General features: G+C 42.9%; 1 protein-coding gene across 5 annotated transcripts in view; it reads right to left on the bottom strand.

Moving 5' to 3' along the window:
- Positions 1-14,326, bottom strand: part of ATP8A2 (ATPase phospholipid transporting 8A2) — a 280,358-nt gene that overhangs the window by 15,883 nt on the left and 250,149 nt on the right. For all 5 annotated transcript variants that reach the window (XM_015852108.2, XM_015852111.2, XM_015852110.2 and 2 more), the window contains one exon: positions 10,156-10,260. In XM_015852108.2, the coding sequence (XP_015707594.1) occupies positions 10,156-10,260 (105 nt within the window). The remainder of the gene's footprint in view (positions 1-10,155; positions 10,261-14,326) is intronic.

Genomic DNA, 14,326 nt, shown 5'->3' with positions numbered 1-14,326 from the left:
GGACTAATTAGCGTTAATGAGGATTTGCGGTACTTGGTATAGCCTGACCCAGAATGTCCTCCCCCGGCTCACTAATTGGCTGGTGGCAAAGCAGGGCTCACAATAAAGGGAAGGTTAAAGTGGATGCAGGTGTCTCTTAAAATTGGATCTTCCCTGAGAAAACATATGCACAGCTGAGCATAAGAAAATTCAGGGCTCCCCTTCTCTCTCATGAGCTGAACTGCTATGAAATGAGATTGTGCTTTGTTATGATTTGCTAATGGAGATGGAGATGGAGATGGAGAGCACAGGCAAGAGAAATGGGCAAAGATGCTTGGTTGCTCTTGTCTTAACTTGCTGCCCTTCTGGATTATTCAAAATTCAGACAGACATATGAAATGATCTGGTTGTGTTTCCTGCCTTCCTTAAAGGCAGAATTGGATTATTAGTGCAGCATTCCCAGGGCTGCTAAAAACTATGCAAATAACACAGAAATGCACATCCCAGATGCTGTTCCTCTGCCTTAATAGCACCCAATGGCAGATGCACAGCCATTCAGTGCAAGACACCCAGTGTCACCTTCATGGGTAAGGCCAGAGGACAAGCAGGATGCTTTTCCTGTCATGTAAATAGCTAGAGATCATAGAACCATAGAATAGATGGATTGGAAGGGACCTTTAAGACCATCTAGTTCCAACCCTCCCTGCTACAGGCAGGGACACCTCCCTCTAGACCAGGCTGCTCACAGCCCCATACAGCCTGGCTTTGAGTGCCTCCAGGAAAGGAGCATCCATAACCTTACTGGGCAATCTGTTCCAGCGTCTCACCACCCTCACAGTAAAGAATTTCTTCCTGATATCTAGTCTAAATCTATCTTTGCTATATGCCCTTATGAAAAGTCACTCCTCAGCTTTCCTATAGGCCCCCTACAGGTGCTGGAAAGCCCTGGCCCCTTGCCCTACTGCTCGTTGCTACAACAGCGAGGAGGAAGGGGAAAAATTCTGCATAGCTTCTGATGGGGCTGAATGAGTGAAAAGATCAGAAGTTTCTGTTCCTGTCATTTTAGACTTTAGAGAGACGAATACTCTTCTCTCACTTCTTAAAACCAATGTTCCCAACAGTGACTTACACTAAAGCTCGCTGTTTCTTTGTTGACATTTTTCCATCTCCGAAAGTTGCATCAACATAAAATATGAAGAGCAGGAAAAAAGGTCTGAAACAATCAGACATGCTTAGCTTTGATCAGCCATAATCACCAAACCGCTTACAAGCAGACTGTTGATTTTCATTTCAGTCTCTTGGTTCTCAGATTCCTTAAAGTTTCATCTAAAGGTTAATCAAAGGTTCAGGCATGATTAATTTTACATCAGCATGACCTGAACAGGGGCTCACAGATCCCTCCCTGCCAGAATACACCAATTATTCCTGAGGATGCATTCGCTTCTCCCAAGTTCCATTCCTCACTTCTTGTGCAGTGTAACCCTGCTTAAACACTTCTAGTATCTGTCACTACTCTGGTGGACAAAGGGTGAGAAAGGGCTGCACATGGGAAAGGTTCACCCTGACTAGTTGTCTGAGCAAATATGTCTCCATGGACCAGAGGATGGGATGGAGGTAGCACAAAATGAAATCACCCTCCTACAGAACAGTCAAAGTAGCAACAATTGGCTTCTGCTGTTTTCTTTTTTTGGTCCGCAAACAGGAGATGTTATTTTTGGTTATCTGTCATTGGATTTCAGGAATGTTTTACTATGAGGTCAATCAGGGTAGGAAGTCTTAATTTAAAAGGCAAACAGGCATTACTGATAATGAAGCTGCAGAGTAATCAAAGGAAATCTCCAGAGCATTTCACAAGGAAGCATCTGAGACTTATAAACAATAAAGCAAAAATCAGCGTTTTCTTAGCAGAGTCAGCGTCTACACACACTGTTTAATCACTTGGGTTGCAGCTGAAATAAGGCAACAAACATCCACATCCAAGTCCCTCCTGCATTCTTCTCCATGAATACTCCATGAGCCATCAACAAGAAACAGACCATGTCTAGAAGACCAAGGGGTTGCTGAGCACAGTGCATAAGGAAGTACAGAGGGAAGCGTGGCGTGCTCCATTTGCAGCCAGAGATGTGAAAGAAGCTCCCTATCACAGGTGACTCCTGCATCAATACAACCAGGCTCCAGGGAGTAGCAAAGGGCTCAGATGCAGTTGACCGCCCAAGGAAGCTGGAAGCATCATGTGCTGCCATGGGTTGACATTCCCAAGTGTTGTTACTGCAGCAGTTCTCCTCTAGCTTCTTCCCAAGTTCATTTCTATTTCCCTGGAGCAATACCATTGTTACAGCTTGTGATCTGGCCTGGAAGTTCTCCCATTACACCTTAGATGTTTGCATGCAGGATACTCCACATAGAAGCCAGACAGCTGCAGGCCCCATGCACAGGGGTCCATCCACATTGCCAGATCCCCTTGTGCCAGAGCAGAACCACCCAGCAGCAGCAGACAGAGGCCAGTGCACGTTATGGCTTTCAGCTGGCACTGTGGGTGACACCAGGGCACTATGCTGAGTTCTGAGACCAAATTCTTCACTTCAAGTCCCCAGAATTCCTTCAAGTTGGTCTGAAATCTGTATGGTTAAAAGCAGGACAAATCCTCTCCTTTAGGTGACAAGCAAGAATGACTTATGGTGGTTTTTTTTTGTCATTACTGATGTCCTGATGCACAAAAGCCCTTCTTTGACTTGAGAAATCACTTGGACAGTGGTTTCTGGCCTTAGTTTTTGAAGCTGTTATTCCTAAATTTTTCTAAGAGAACTACTCAGTACAGAAAGGGGTGTTACCAAGCACATTCAAAAGCATCGCTAACAGCACACACTATAAACATCATATGGCTCTCTGAAAACCAGCAGGTATAACACATGACATCTCTCTACCTAGAGTCCCTTCCACTTGTAAGCACTGCAAACATTACACGAGCTTATGCACATCATAACATGGGGGGGCATCACTGTCAACTGTCCCAAAGCCAACTAACTTAAAGTTGAAGCTGCACAATTTTGCCTTCACTTTCCAAAATATGGGCACTGACTCAGTTTGAGCCCCCAAGAAGCAGAAAAGGCTACGTATGACTTGCTGCTTTTTAGCTACCTCCTTCAGTATCAAGGCTGCTTTCTTCTTGTTCTTAAGTGCCTCACTTTGCACTTACTCTAGTGGGTGCTCAGTTATATCCCCTACAGATAAGGTGACAATGAAGTTGCAACTTTAACATTCTCTTCCTAGTAACTCATTTTGTCAGCAGCAGCCGCCTTGGTGGGGTTGAAGTTTTCCATGCTTGGTGTCTACAGAAAAGTGTGTTGTTTTTTAAGCAAGCAAGCAAAAAAATCCCCAACAGAATGTTACAGTAAAGTATACTTCCACATTTTGAATAAACTTTAAATAACTCCTGCTCAAAAACTCTAAGGTCTCCTCTCATTACTTGTTGATTATTTATTTATTTATTTATTTTTTCAGGGCATCAAGGAAGGCTGATGAGTTTTCAAAGCGTCTGGATACAATTTTGAGCAAAACGCGGGACCTTTGGTTGAGTTGCAAAAGACCAAATTGCTTTTCTTCAAGCTTTTATGTATTTTGTAACTGACCACTAAGCATTTAGTATCTAGTATGGCTTTTTGTGTTCCTGTTGGGAAGGCACACTGCGTCTTGCCCCTCCTCGTAGCTGGGACAGCCAGGAGGAGCTGGGCGAGACTGCTGAAGCCATTACACTGGAATAGTTGTTACAGAGCAGTTCTCCTGCTGTGCAGCCTGGAGGGGAGATTTCTTCTTCCATCCCCTGTGGAGATCCCCGGTGCCCAACCCAGTAACAACGGATTAGGCATCAGAGAGACTGGCCCCTTAATCAGTTTTAACCCCCGTCTTGTTATGTTCCCTCTTTCCTAATCTTCCCTTTCAATTTACAGCTTCATTTTGGCCTTTGTACTGATACTGTACCTCCATCAACTCGGACTTTGCTAGCAGATGTGATCACAGATCTAAATCCTTCTCCATGTCACCAGGTTTTAACTGTACCTCTGGCACTGCATCTCCCTCAAAGTTCTGTGATAGGTACCATCAGGATGTGAAATAATTAATTGCACTGGAGAAGGGTCACATCAGCTCCATCTATTGTGTACAGGCAGCTGGGCACATGGGTTGCCTGTGCCTGCAGGAACGTGGCAGTTCCCCTTCACCCTCTCCACCAGTTTCTGACATCTCTCCTCCTGCTCCCTCCCTCCTCTGCCTTACTGCATCCACATTGCCCAGTTTAAAACAGAGCCAACTCCGGTAATTTGCAAGTGCCTCACACACAGGGGTTAGAAATGCCGGAAATTAACAGTATGTATTAACACGAGGAAATGATGTGGCGATTCTTTACTGACATGGGACAGGAGAGAGAGGCGAAGGGACATGCATAAAATTAAGTGTTTTCCACCTACCATACATGAACGTTTACCATATGGAATCAAAGAATTTAACAGAAAAAGCCTTGATATCATTTTATGTGCGTTTTGCTAGTAAAAGGAGTCTAATATCTTTTTACTAGTAAAACTGCAAGGAAAAAATCGTAAATATGCCAGTCACTTTGTTGTGTATGCTGGTGGGGAAATCTCGCCTCTCCTTCCCAGAAATGGTGTGAAGAACATCTGGAAAAATTGATAAAAAGCCTCGGACCTCAAAACCAAAATACAGCTCTCCTCTCTTTAACCTCATTTTATGCTCAACCGATGGGCTCCGACCGCGGTCCTGAGTACCCTGAGTCACTGCACCCAGGTCAAGGCACTCATGGAACCAGAATCTGGCTCCAAACACCCACTGCTGTGTAACCGTTTGAAAACACAGGACTGTGTTTGTTTTAAATAAGATTTGTTGTACCTGCTGATGTGAAGGGGCCTTATTGGCACAGCCTCTCTATTCAAGTGGCTGCGATTCGGAATGCATCAATAAAGAGACAAAGTGCTTTGACATATAATGAGCCCAAGCCTTGCTCCTCGTGACATAAATGAAAATGCTGGCCTCTTCCTCAGGAATGAGGAGATCAGATGCACAAGCTCATTCAGGGTTTGTCACAAGTGGAAAATTAAGATTGTTTTAGCATTCCTGCTCCTGCCCTGCTTGGCGGGAGGCTCTCTACCCTCAGGTTGTCACAGCCACAGGCCCTGTCCAGCTTCCCACCTCTTGCAAGGTGCCCTCCCATGAGTGCCTGTGTCGCCTGACTGCCCACCTCCTCACACAGCTATGGAAACAAGATAGGCCTCTGTGCTCACCCACCCAATAAAACCCAGGCTGAGGTCACTAGACAGCTTGCTGTTGAGGTGAGAACCAGTCGTGCATGTTTCACTAAAGCAGCAGACGGCTCTGGTGAAAAGCACTGCAGTGAAAGAGGATTTCCACCATGGAGACTCCTTGTTGAAGACAGACAGCAGGAGACTGGGGAGCACCTCACTTTTCGGTGCATGGAAAACCAGAGCTTGTTCTACAAAATGGAGATGAAAGGAAGAAGCGGCCAACTTTCATCAGCAAACATCTGGAAGCAGAGCTAAAATGCACACCAAAAAGTGCTGTGTATACCAAGAAGCTGGGTCTCCTTCAGCAGTCACTTCATTTTCTCTTTGCTAAATAAAGGACGCTGCCTTCTAGTTTTCCATATAATTTGAAGGACATTGTCCCAGCATTTCAGTAATGCAGGCACTCTTCCCACAGCACAGCCCAGGCCCTTCAGCTCCTTGTAAAGCAATTCAACAGTGAAAGCTGCATCACTCTTCAGTGTCAAATACTGTTCTCATCTCAGCTACTAAACAATTACAAGACAGAACAGAAAAACAACCAAAAAGCCACCTTCAAAGGGAGCTTCATGTAGGGGAACTCTGCAACAGAAAATCTACTGTCCCAAGGAGCGTGCTGCACAGCTCTCCTTGTTGGCCATCGGAGCGCTGAAATGACGTGGGTTTCCAAAACAAAGTTTGTTTTGGTCACTAATCAGGCTTTACTCCACACAGTCTCCTGCTGACTTCAATAAGAGGTTAGATGGAGTGAAAAGTGAACGAAGACTTAAAGATTGGCCCTTTATGAGGCAAGGTTTACTTGCAAACTTACCTCAAGATACAAAAAATCGCTGCAGCTGAACTCAATGCCACTTTTGAATACAAACCTGTAGAAAACCTTTTTTTCTTTGTGTAAATCTCACAGGTTAACATGATTAGCTCTGCTGGGCAGGTGTCTCCACACGTCCCTGTTTACTTTGGCACACAAACTGCCTCTCTCACCTCTGTGAATCCACGTAAATTTAGTGTTAAATCCTGTCCTTTGTTACATGAGAGTGCCAGGGAGCCCTTTCTCCTCCTGCACCCAGTCTCACTCCCCTCACAGCCAGGCTGGATGCCAGCCCAGTGCCGCTGGGTGTCAGGCTGGGGTGTACCAGAGCACGCACTCATCTTCCACAAGCAGGAATGTGAACACAGCACGGGGTCCCTTGCTAACTCCTCGCTGCCCGCTCCTACTTCTGCTTCTCAAGCTATTTCTGGTCATCAGTTTTCAAGTATTTCCACAGATTCACAGAATGGCTTAGGTCAGAGAGGACCTTAAAGATCATCCAGTTCCACCCCCCTGCCATGGGCAAAGCTGCCAACCACCAGATCAGGTTGCCCAGGGCCCCATCCAAAATGGCGTCAAACGCCTCCAGGGATGCGGCACTTTCCCCTGATTAAATCCCCCAACTCTTGGAATCATCTGATTTTGTCATCATTCCAGCTTCCATGAAAAATAAAAGTTTTAGATGTCCAGATGTAGTATGGAGAAAAAAAATGAGGACGAAACCCCTTATGGCTCACAATATACTCAGTATCACCTTCAAGCATCACACTAGTGCTTTATCTAAGGTATTTAGGACCAGGATGCAGCTTAAACTCAATAAAAGCAAATCCAATTTCAGAATCTGCTCAAAGAAGCAATGATTTAGAACATCTAACTGGCACTAGAAGTCACTTTTTATTAACCTGGAAAAATGTCTCCAGCAAGAACAGTTGCCAGGGCGAAGACCTAAAGCAGGATGTGAGTATTTAGGTATCAAGAGGCAGATGAGATCTTCCAGTGCTCCTACCCAAACCGCAGTGAAGATCCAGATACTGCCCTGCCCACACTTCACAGAAATTCAAGTGAGCTGCTGCAAACTGCTGGCACCCTGTTGTGCACGTCTAGATGGTCTCACTGCCTTCCGGGGTTTGTGAATTACTTTTTGTTTAGCAGAATAATCCTAAAGATCCACATCTTGCACTTCATTTTCCCCCCATTTTCTAGGCAACGATAAAAGCAATTAGCTCCCCAAATCCCCCTTATCTGTAATTGGGTGCGATTTTTATTTTATTTTCTTTGTTGTTTGTGAAAAAACACTGAGCAAAAATAGCGTCTACTATGTGAGACAGGAAACCAGACCCGATGACAGCAAGCTTATCTTTCACAGCTGCCTGAACAAACCAACACCTAATGGCTGTGTTTTAGGAACACTTCCAACCAAGAGCTGACACTGGCACTCAGAGGTGACTGGTAGACCTGCGCAGTTCTAACACAGCTCTCCATTTTGTGTTAGAAATGAAGAGACTCTGGTTATATTCCCTTTCTGCACAGTGTCACACTGCCAGTAATATCCTATGAGCAATGGGGCTGTGGGCAGCAGGGGAGAGCAGTGCATGCATCTCCTCATTTCCACCAGCTTCAAGGACACTTAAGAAAAAATAAAGAATATGAACCAGAGAAGCTGTAACTGTAGTAAGGTCCCTCTGCCTCTTTCCCACCCTCACCCTTCCCTTTGGACAAGCTCCCGATTTCAAGCAGGTGTGAAAGAGCCAGGAGACAAACAAAAGAGATAAAAGGCAGAACAACTCTGAAGAGCACTCTGGAGGCCACATCACAAGCACAGCACACCAGCTCCTAGCAGGCAGAGGCACTCTACCATTATCTAGTTCACAGATGGACCACCCAGAAAATCTGGGAGCAATTAGGAAGGAGAACAAACAAATGCATGGAAAGAAGTGGGGGAGGGAGAAGGGGAGAGAAGGCCAGGAGGGATTCCTTACATCATCTCCATGCAAGCGTTGCGAGAATGAAGTGAAGCTATACAGAGGAGGAGGAATGCAGATGAGAGAGTTTGCAATGAGAATGCAATAAAATAAAAGGCTATGAAAACACAGAGTGTATGAGTGAATTACAACATGGTCTTTAAATTTACAGCAAGTCAGGACTGTCTGTAAACAGAGAAGAAACCCATCAAGTTCTAGGAGATACATGCATATAAACAGATTAAATGCTAACAACCTTTCTCACTATTAATACTATGTCAACCTGCCTCTCAACCCACAGATTCCGCCTGCAAAGAGGATTCACTTTCCTCTGTGGCTGTCAATAACTGGCACTTAAAGCTGGCAGGAAAACACAAACATCTCACTGACAGAAATGCAGCTTTGTCCCAGACACTGATAGGAACCACAACAGCAGCCGTGGGGCTCCTACTATCTGAACAGCATGTCTGGGAACAGCCAGTCCTCATCACAACTGGATCCCACTTGCTTGGCATCGAATTGGTCTACCAAATTCAGTAATTCACAACCCGAAGTCACACCTTCCATTTGTTTTGGCTGGGACGTTAACCTGATTTTGGTACCAAGCACTTTGGCTCCAACTGACTTTAAGGTGACTACTCGGCCAACTAAAAACAACACCTATTTATAATTAGATGCTTGACTTCAGGCATTTCTGTTGGTTTTAATCATGGCATAAAACGTTGTTGACCAGAGCTGCAAAGTCTGCTTTTTCTTTTTAAACAATCTGATGCGCAGTTTGTGACTTTTGCAAGCGAGCACAATTTATGTGCAGTGTTTTGTAGAATCCAAAAGTCAGGGCAGAAAAATGGCTCAATAAAAACTGAGCATACCAAGCATTTTGAAGTGATTTTAATCAACAACACTATGTTTACTTTGTCTTGGCCTCCGAGAAGCAAACTCTGCTCACTAAGGCAATCTTACAAACACACTGTAGTTCACAAAGCATTTTTTTAAAGCTTTTCTGTTTACTATAATCTTGGTAAACTCACTCCCTGATAATTTTTCCTAAAAATAGTGCTTATTAACTCACAAGTTCAGCTGAAAAATCTACTACCCACTCATCTTAGCAGCAGCTACAATATGGCAATTAGTTTACCTTAGAATACACATCAAAGGCTCAAAGGATGACCCTGCCCCATAAGAACAAAATCTTTTAAAAGCTCCATTCCACTCAGTTTGCTAGTTTATAAGGTTTGCTAAAATCCAGTTTAATGATCACATCGTTTCTTAGCAAGTCATGTGGTGCCATATTGTTTAGCGAACAGAAGAGTTAGTTCTAAAACCTTTTTGAACTCAGGGAGCTTTTCCGACTAGCTGATGCAGAACCACATTCTGTGATGGCAAATGAAACTGTTGGATGCAAAAGCCTCACTTTGATTTTCTTTAGCTTCTTTCAGAAGAGACAAAGGTTCCCACACAACGCATACCAACACATACTCTCCCCTTACAATGAAGGATTCAATAATAGCAATATGTTCAAGTCCATATGGTGTGGAAACAGAGGAGAGGTACGACGAGAAACTGAGAACCCTGAGCACAGGGGCCTGCAAAACTGCAGTGGAAAACAGCAAAAACATTTTAAAAAAAACCCATCACCTCGAGGTGAGAATGAATGAAGCTGTAGGAAAAGACTGGAATAGCCAGTTCTCCCTTTAGCTACAGTCTAACCCTCCGTATATCCTGAGTCCCAGACAGTTTCCTGCTTGGACAAGCTTATCAGGCTGACTTTTTTTGATGGCGAAGAAAGTATATGCAACAAAGTCCTTTCAAAACAGTCTGGCTCAATGACCAGTTAATAGTACTACTTGTTACCAGGAGACTGAGCTGTAGCTTACAAATACAGCCTCACTAGCAATAACACAGGAGAAACAAAACCCTAAGGGTTGACTTAGGTGGGGGAAACAAGAATATATGGAAAGGAACAACAGCAACAAATTCATAATATAGGACAGAAGACTTCTTACCTGACTGCAATCAGATCTGAACAATAAAAATTGGAGAGGACAAGAACAGCATTTTTTATTTTTTCTTAAACATCAGCATAGAATTGTCCCACCTCTTTCCATTACTGTCACGAAGCATGGCTTTTCCCAGCTCTCTTGTCTTCATCTCCAACTCTTGAACTTGTTCCAGCAAAGACTTATGGTAGGTATGCTTGGCCCTGTACCACAATGACAAGAAAGACACAAGGAAAGCCATATGAATGTTGTGCTGTTAAAAAAGCCCCATTTTATTTGTTGTAGGAAAAGCCAGGGCAACTCCCTCACATGATCTGGGAAATAAGGCAGTGAATGCACACAAACAGTCAGCCCAGATTCACAATACCTGGGAAATATTACATAAGAAACAAGAAATTTGGCAGAGCTTGTCTGCTTCAACACAACACTCCAGATGTAACCAGCTAGCACAGCTATCGGACTGTGGAGACCTGACACTGCTGCTGTGGGACTGCTCAGGACCAGAGCTCTCAGACAAAAGAACAGAAATTCATTGAATATTCATGGCAGTAAAACATGATTCCACTCGGTTTTTTGAGCTATGCATCACACTGCTCTGAAAACCTGAGGAGAGTCTCAGATAATAATTGCCATTCAAGGCCCTCTATTTTCATTTATCAGTCTCACATGACTTGGAAAACCACTTCTTTCTCTGTGCTTTCAAGATGACAGTAACAAGACTGGCTCTGTCCTATTTTCTCAGCTCGGGGATTCAATGAGCCATGCATGCACCACACACGTAACCAGAATTTGGAAACCAGTTATCCCCTGTAAATACTAAGGCTCTTTTTCAGTTTCACCTACCACTCTAATACTTCTAAAAATTAAACTGGCATAAGGAGGACCCAGTCCCCTCTCCTGACATTTACAAAGCAATAATATGAAATGTGGGGATCTTTCTGCAGTGGGCAGTTTTTGATCAGCTTCCTCTTTTGTGTCACTTAGAGGAGGACAAGTGTCCCATGGGGCAATACTGATTAGCATGTGACTGCACGATAAGCCTGAAAACAAGATGGAGACAAGTAGGGTAACACACCACTTGCTTCACTTCATGGCATTAAAATTGTATTCTTCCATTCCAGAGGTGGCAAAAATTTCTTTCCAAGTTGTATAAAAATCCTACAGGCAGATTCTATCATCCTTAACCAACGATACAAATCACGTCTTCCTCCTTCTAGCAGAAAAGTAACTGGTGTATCTATAATTAAACTATAATGGAGATGCATTTATTTTTAAAAAGCATGATTCTTATCCCTCCTTCCATGGGGAATAAGAAACGAAAACCACAAAACTTTGCTGAGTCTGCTGTGTGTGAGTGGCTTAATACTAAGTTATATCCAAGTACTTTGGCCTTCGTGGTGCTGAATTAGGCCCCAAATGTCTCAAAATAAGAAACTAAAATGAAAATTTTTCAGAACATATCTGAATTTAAGAGTAAAGCAAAGAGAACAGGGAAATATAAAACAGTAAAATCTGGAGGTATCAAGGATGTACTTAGGAGTGTTCCTGATTTAAAGCACCAAGGGAGTTACCACATGGAAGGGAACACCAGCACATTGTGACAGGAGCATGCAGAATAGCAAGCTTATTTTAAAATGTAGCATTTCAAGAAGGTGAGATAACCTACAGCTGCACACATATTAATTATATTCAAGTTACTCTAACTTGATAGACTAATGGTTAAACTCTTTGAGGTTGGGAAACTAGCGATTTTCTTAGATGAGAAAGCTTTGAGTTATTAATTCTTATAATCTCTGCAGTTGACATAACTGCCACACTCTTTAATTTGAGTAAATACATTAAAACCTTGACCTTGAACTCATCTTTTACTTACTAATGTAAACTTAAACGCTGAGCATGTTTGGAACTTACAAAACCCCTTTAAAACCTACTCTCCCCATGGATGAGAACACAGAAATCTGCAAGTTATCCAGTCTTTCTCTCAGGGTTTCATGCCACCCAGCATAGGAGATGAGGGATGTTCTTTTCCCTCAGAGCAAACAGCGAATTCAAAATGGAAACTGCGATACCAAGTCCAATTAGCAGAGGACAGCAAAAGCAGGTATTGCACAATACGGAGAAAAATATGGTTGCTCCAAAGTCAGGTGTTCTGAAGTATTTTAGGAGTAAAATGAAATAACAGAATACATGTGCTCTGCCATGGCCGAGTACCCATGAAGCAACAATAACCCCCCAGGTAATTGTTATGCACTGAGTCACTTCTTCACTTGGAGAAAGAACATCCATGGAGGAATGAGTAATGAAGTATTTATAAAAGGGCCTGAGCTGACCTATCCACACATTTCTCCAAGAACAAATACTAAAATATGGTATTACAATTGCCTCAGAGTCTGGGCTTGCTCCCATCAAAGCCAATTGCAAATATTCCACGGACTGCTGGCAACAGGACTGGATACTTCATGTTTTTTTCACAATAGCACATTGTTAACTTTTGATATATAAAAACACAGGTAGAAGTCTTAGCTTTTACCTTGTACTTTACAAGTGGCCCTAGATGTGTGATCAGCCTTCAATAAATTATGAGCTCTTGTATTTGCTGTTCCCGTTCATCTGCAATTGTTGTTATAAAAGTTGAGTTCTAAAAAGGCAAACTCAACTTCCCTCACACATAAGGATATTAAGATCAGGGACCAGAAGAACAGCTGAAGAGTCATCTCGTCATCTCAGTTGGCTCTTCCAACTCAGGGAAGTGCATACCTGAACATCACAGCCCTGGGAGGATATTTAGGGGTTGTGGAGGGCAGGACTTGCCAGGGAGGAGCATGGTTGAATTCACAAGTTTTTCTGAGGCACAGTGACACAGTGACTGTGACTCTTCATCATCAACACCATATTAGGTGTCCCATGTTCCAGAGACTGTAAGTGCACACATGGATGAGAAGAGCTCTCGCACCTTCTCACTCACTTAGACTACAAGGGCTGGCAAATACAATGTACTTCTTCCCCTCATAAAAAAAAAAGCACATCAGGACTTTGGTAAGGACTGGAAGGCCCAAGAAATATCTCACTATAACACTAAGCGCTGAGACACCATTTTAAAAAATAAATTCTTGCCCTCTTTCCTAATTTTGCTAGAATAAATTCTGTTTTTATGATTCTCACATCACTTTGTGCATCTGACATTTCAAGACATCCTAGCAACAGTGACAGGCATTCAAACGACATGTGCCAACTGTAAGGAAGGACTCACCTTATAAAACTGCTCTTTTCAATGGTAGCACAACTGGGACTTTCATGAGGCAAAAACTTAATCCAAGTAAAGCCACTGAACTCAAGGTAGCGGACCAAAGTTAACAATGTGGTATTGGAGCCAAGTATTATTAATAAGCTTCCTTCTTTTTCTAAAGCAAGAAGTATTCTACTTTTCCTTGATTCACTTTATATACATATATACACACACACACACAAGAATATTTAAATAAAAAGCCTGGAGCTGCAGAGAATACGGGAGATAAGAGGTGTGTTGACAACTGTGGCATGTATGACAAAAACTAGATGTGTAAACTATGTAAAATCAGCTCATACTCACCAGCATTAAACATTTTGACACTGGATGTAGCACAGCAGTTTAGAAACAAGTATTTGCATGGCTCTTAAACACACTGGGTTATCTCTTTTAGCATTGTTCCAGACAAAAACTCAGTCATATTTGTTTTCCTGACAGTAGTTTGTACTGAAGTACAGTATGTCACACGGATGTTCTTTCTGTGGAAATACACTTCAAGTCCAAAAGGAATGGAAAGGGACAAATTCCACGACCACAAGAAGTCATAGCTGCTGGAATTTTATGGCCCAAACCAGATTGTTCTGACTTATGGACAGCAATGTGCTGTAACCACGGCTGTGGAAATGTGCTGACTGATTTCCAGAGGCCTTGGGCTCAAGTTTTGAATGGCAAGTCTCTTGGAAAGGAAACAGACCTTTACTCCTTCCATATGGCAGTGCTGATAGCTGTGTCATTTCATTTATCCTAGTTAAAATGTTAATGGCGTTAATTTTTCAGTGATAGGTTAAAAAGAGAAGTCCTGCTTAGAGAACAGATTTTTTGCTTAATGTTGATAGGAGCCTCCTGTTTAAAATCTGCTGGGAAAATATCCAGCGTATCAATCATACACGTTTGTCTTGAGAGCTTCACAATCTTTGTACATTCCAGCTCCGAACCAATGAAGGGATTACGTTGCTGAGATTCTCCAAGAAATACTAAAGAAC

This window comes from Coturnix japonica, chromosome 1 (genome assembly GCF_001577835.2).
Source record: "Coturnix japonica isolate 7356 chromosome 1, Coturnix japonica 2.1, whole genome shotgun sequence".
Taxonomy (NCBI): domain Eukaryota; kingdom Metazoa; phylum Chordata; class Aves; order Galliformes; family Phasianidae; genus Coturnix; species Coturnix japonica.
The sequence above is the reverse complement of the archived record's forward strand: the minus strand, read 5'-3'. Positions and strand labels throughout refer to the sequence as shown.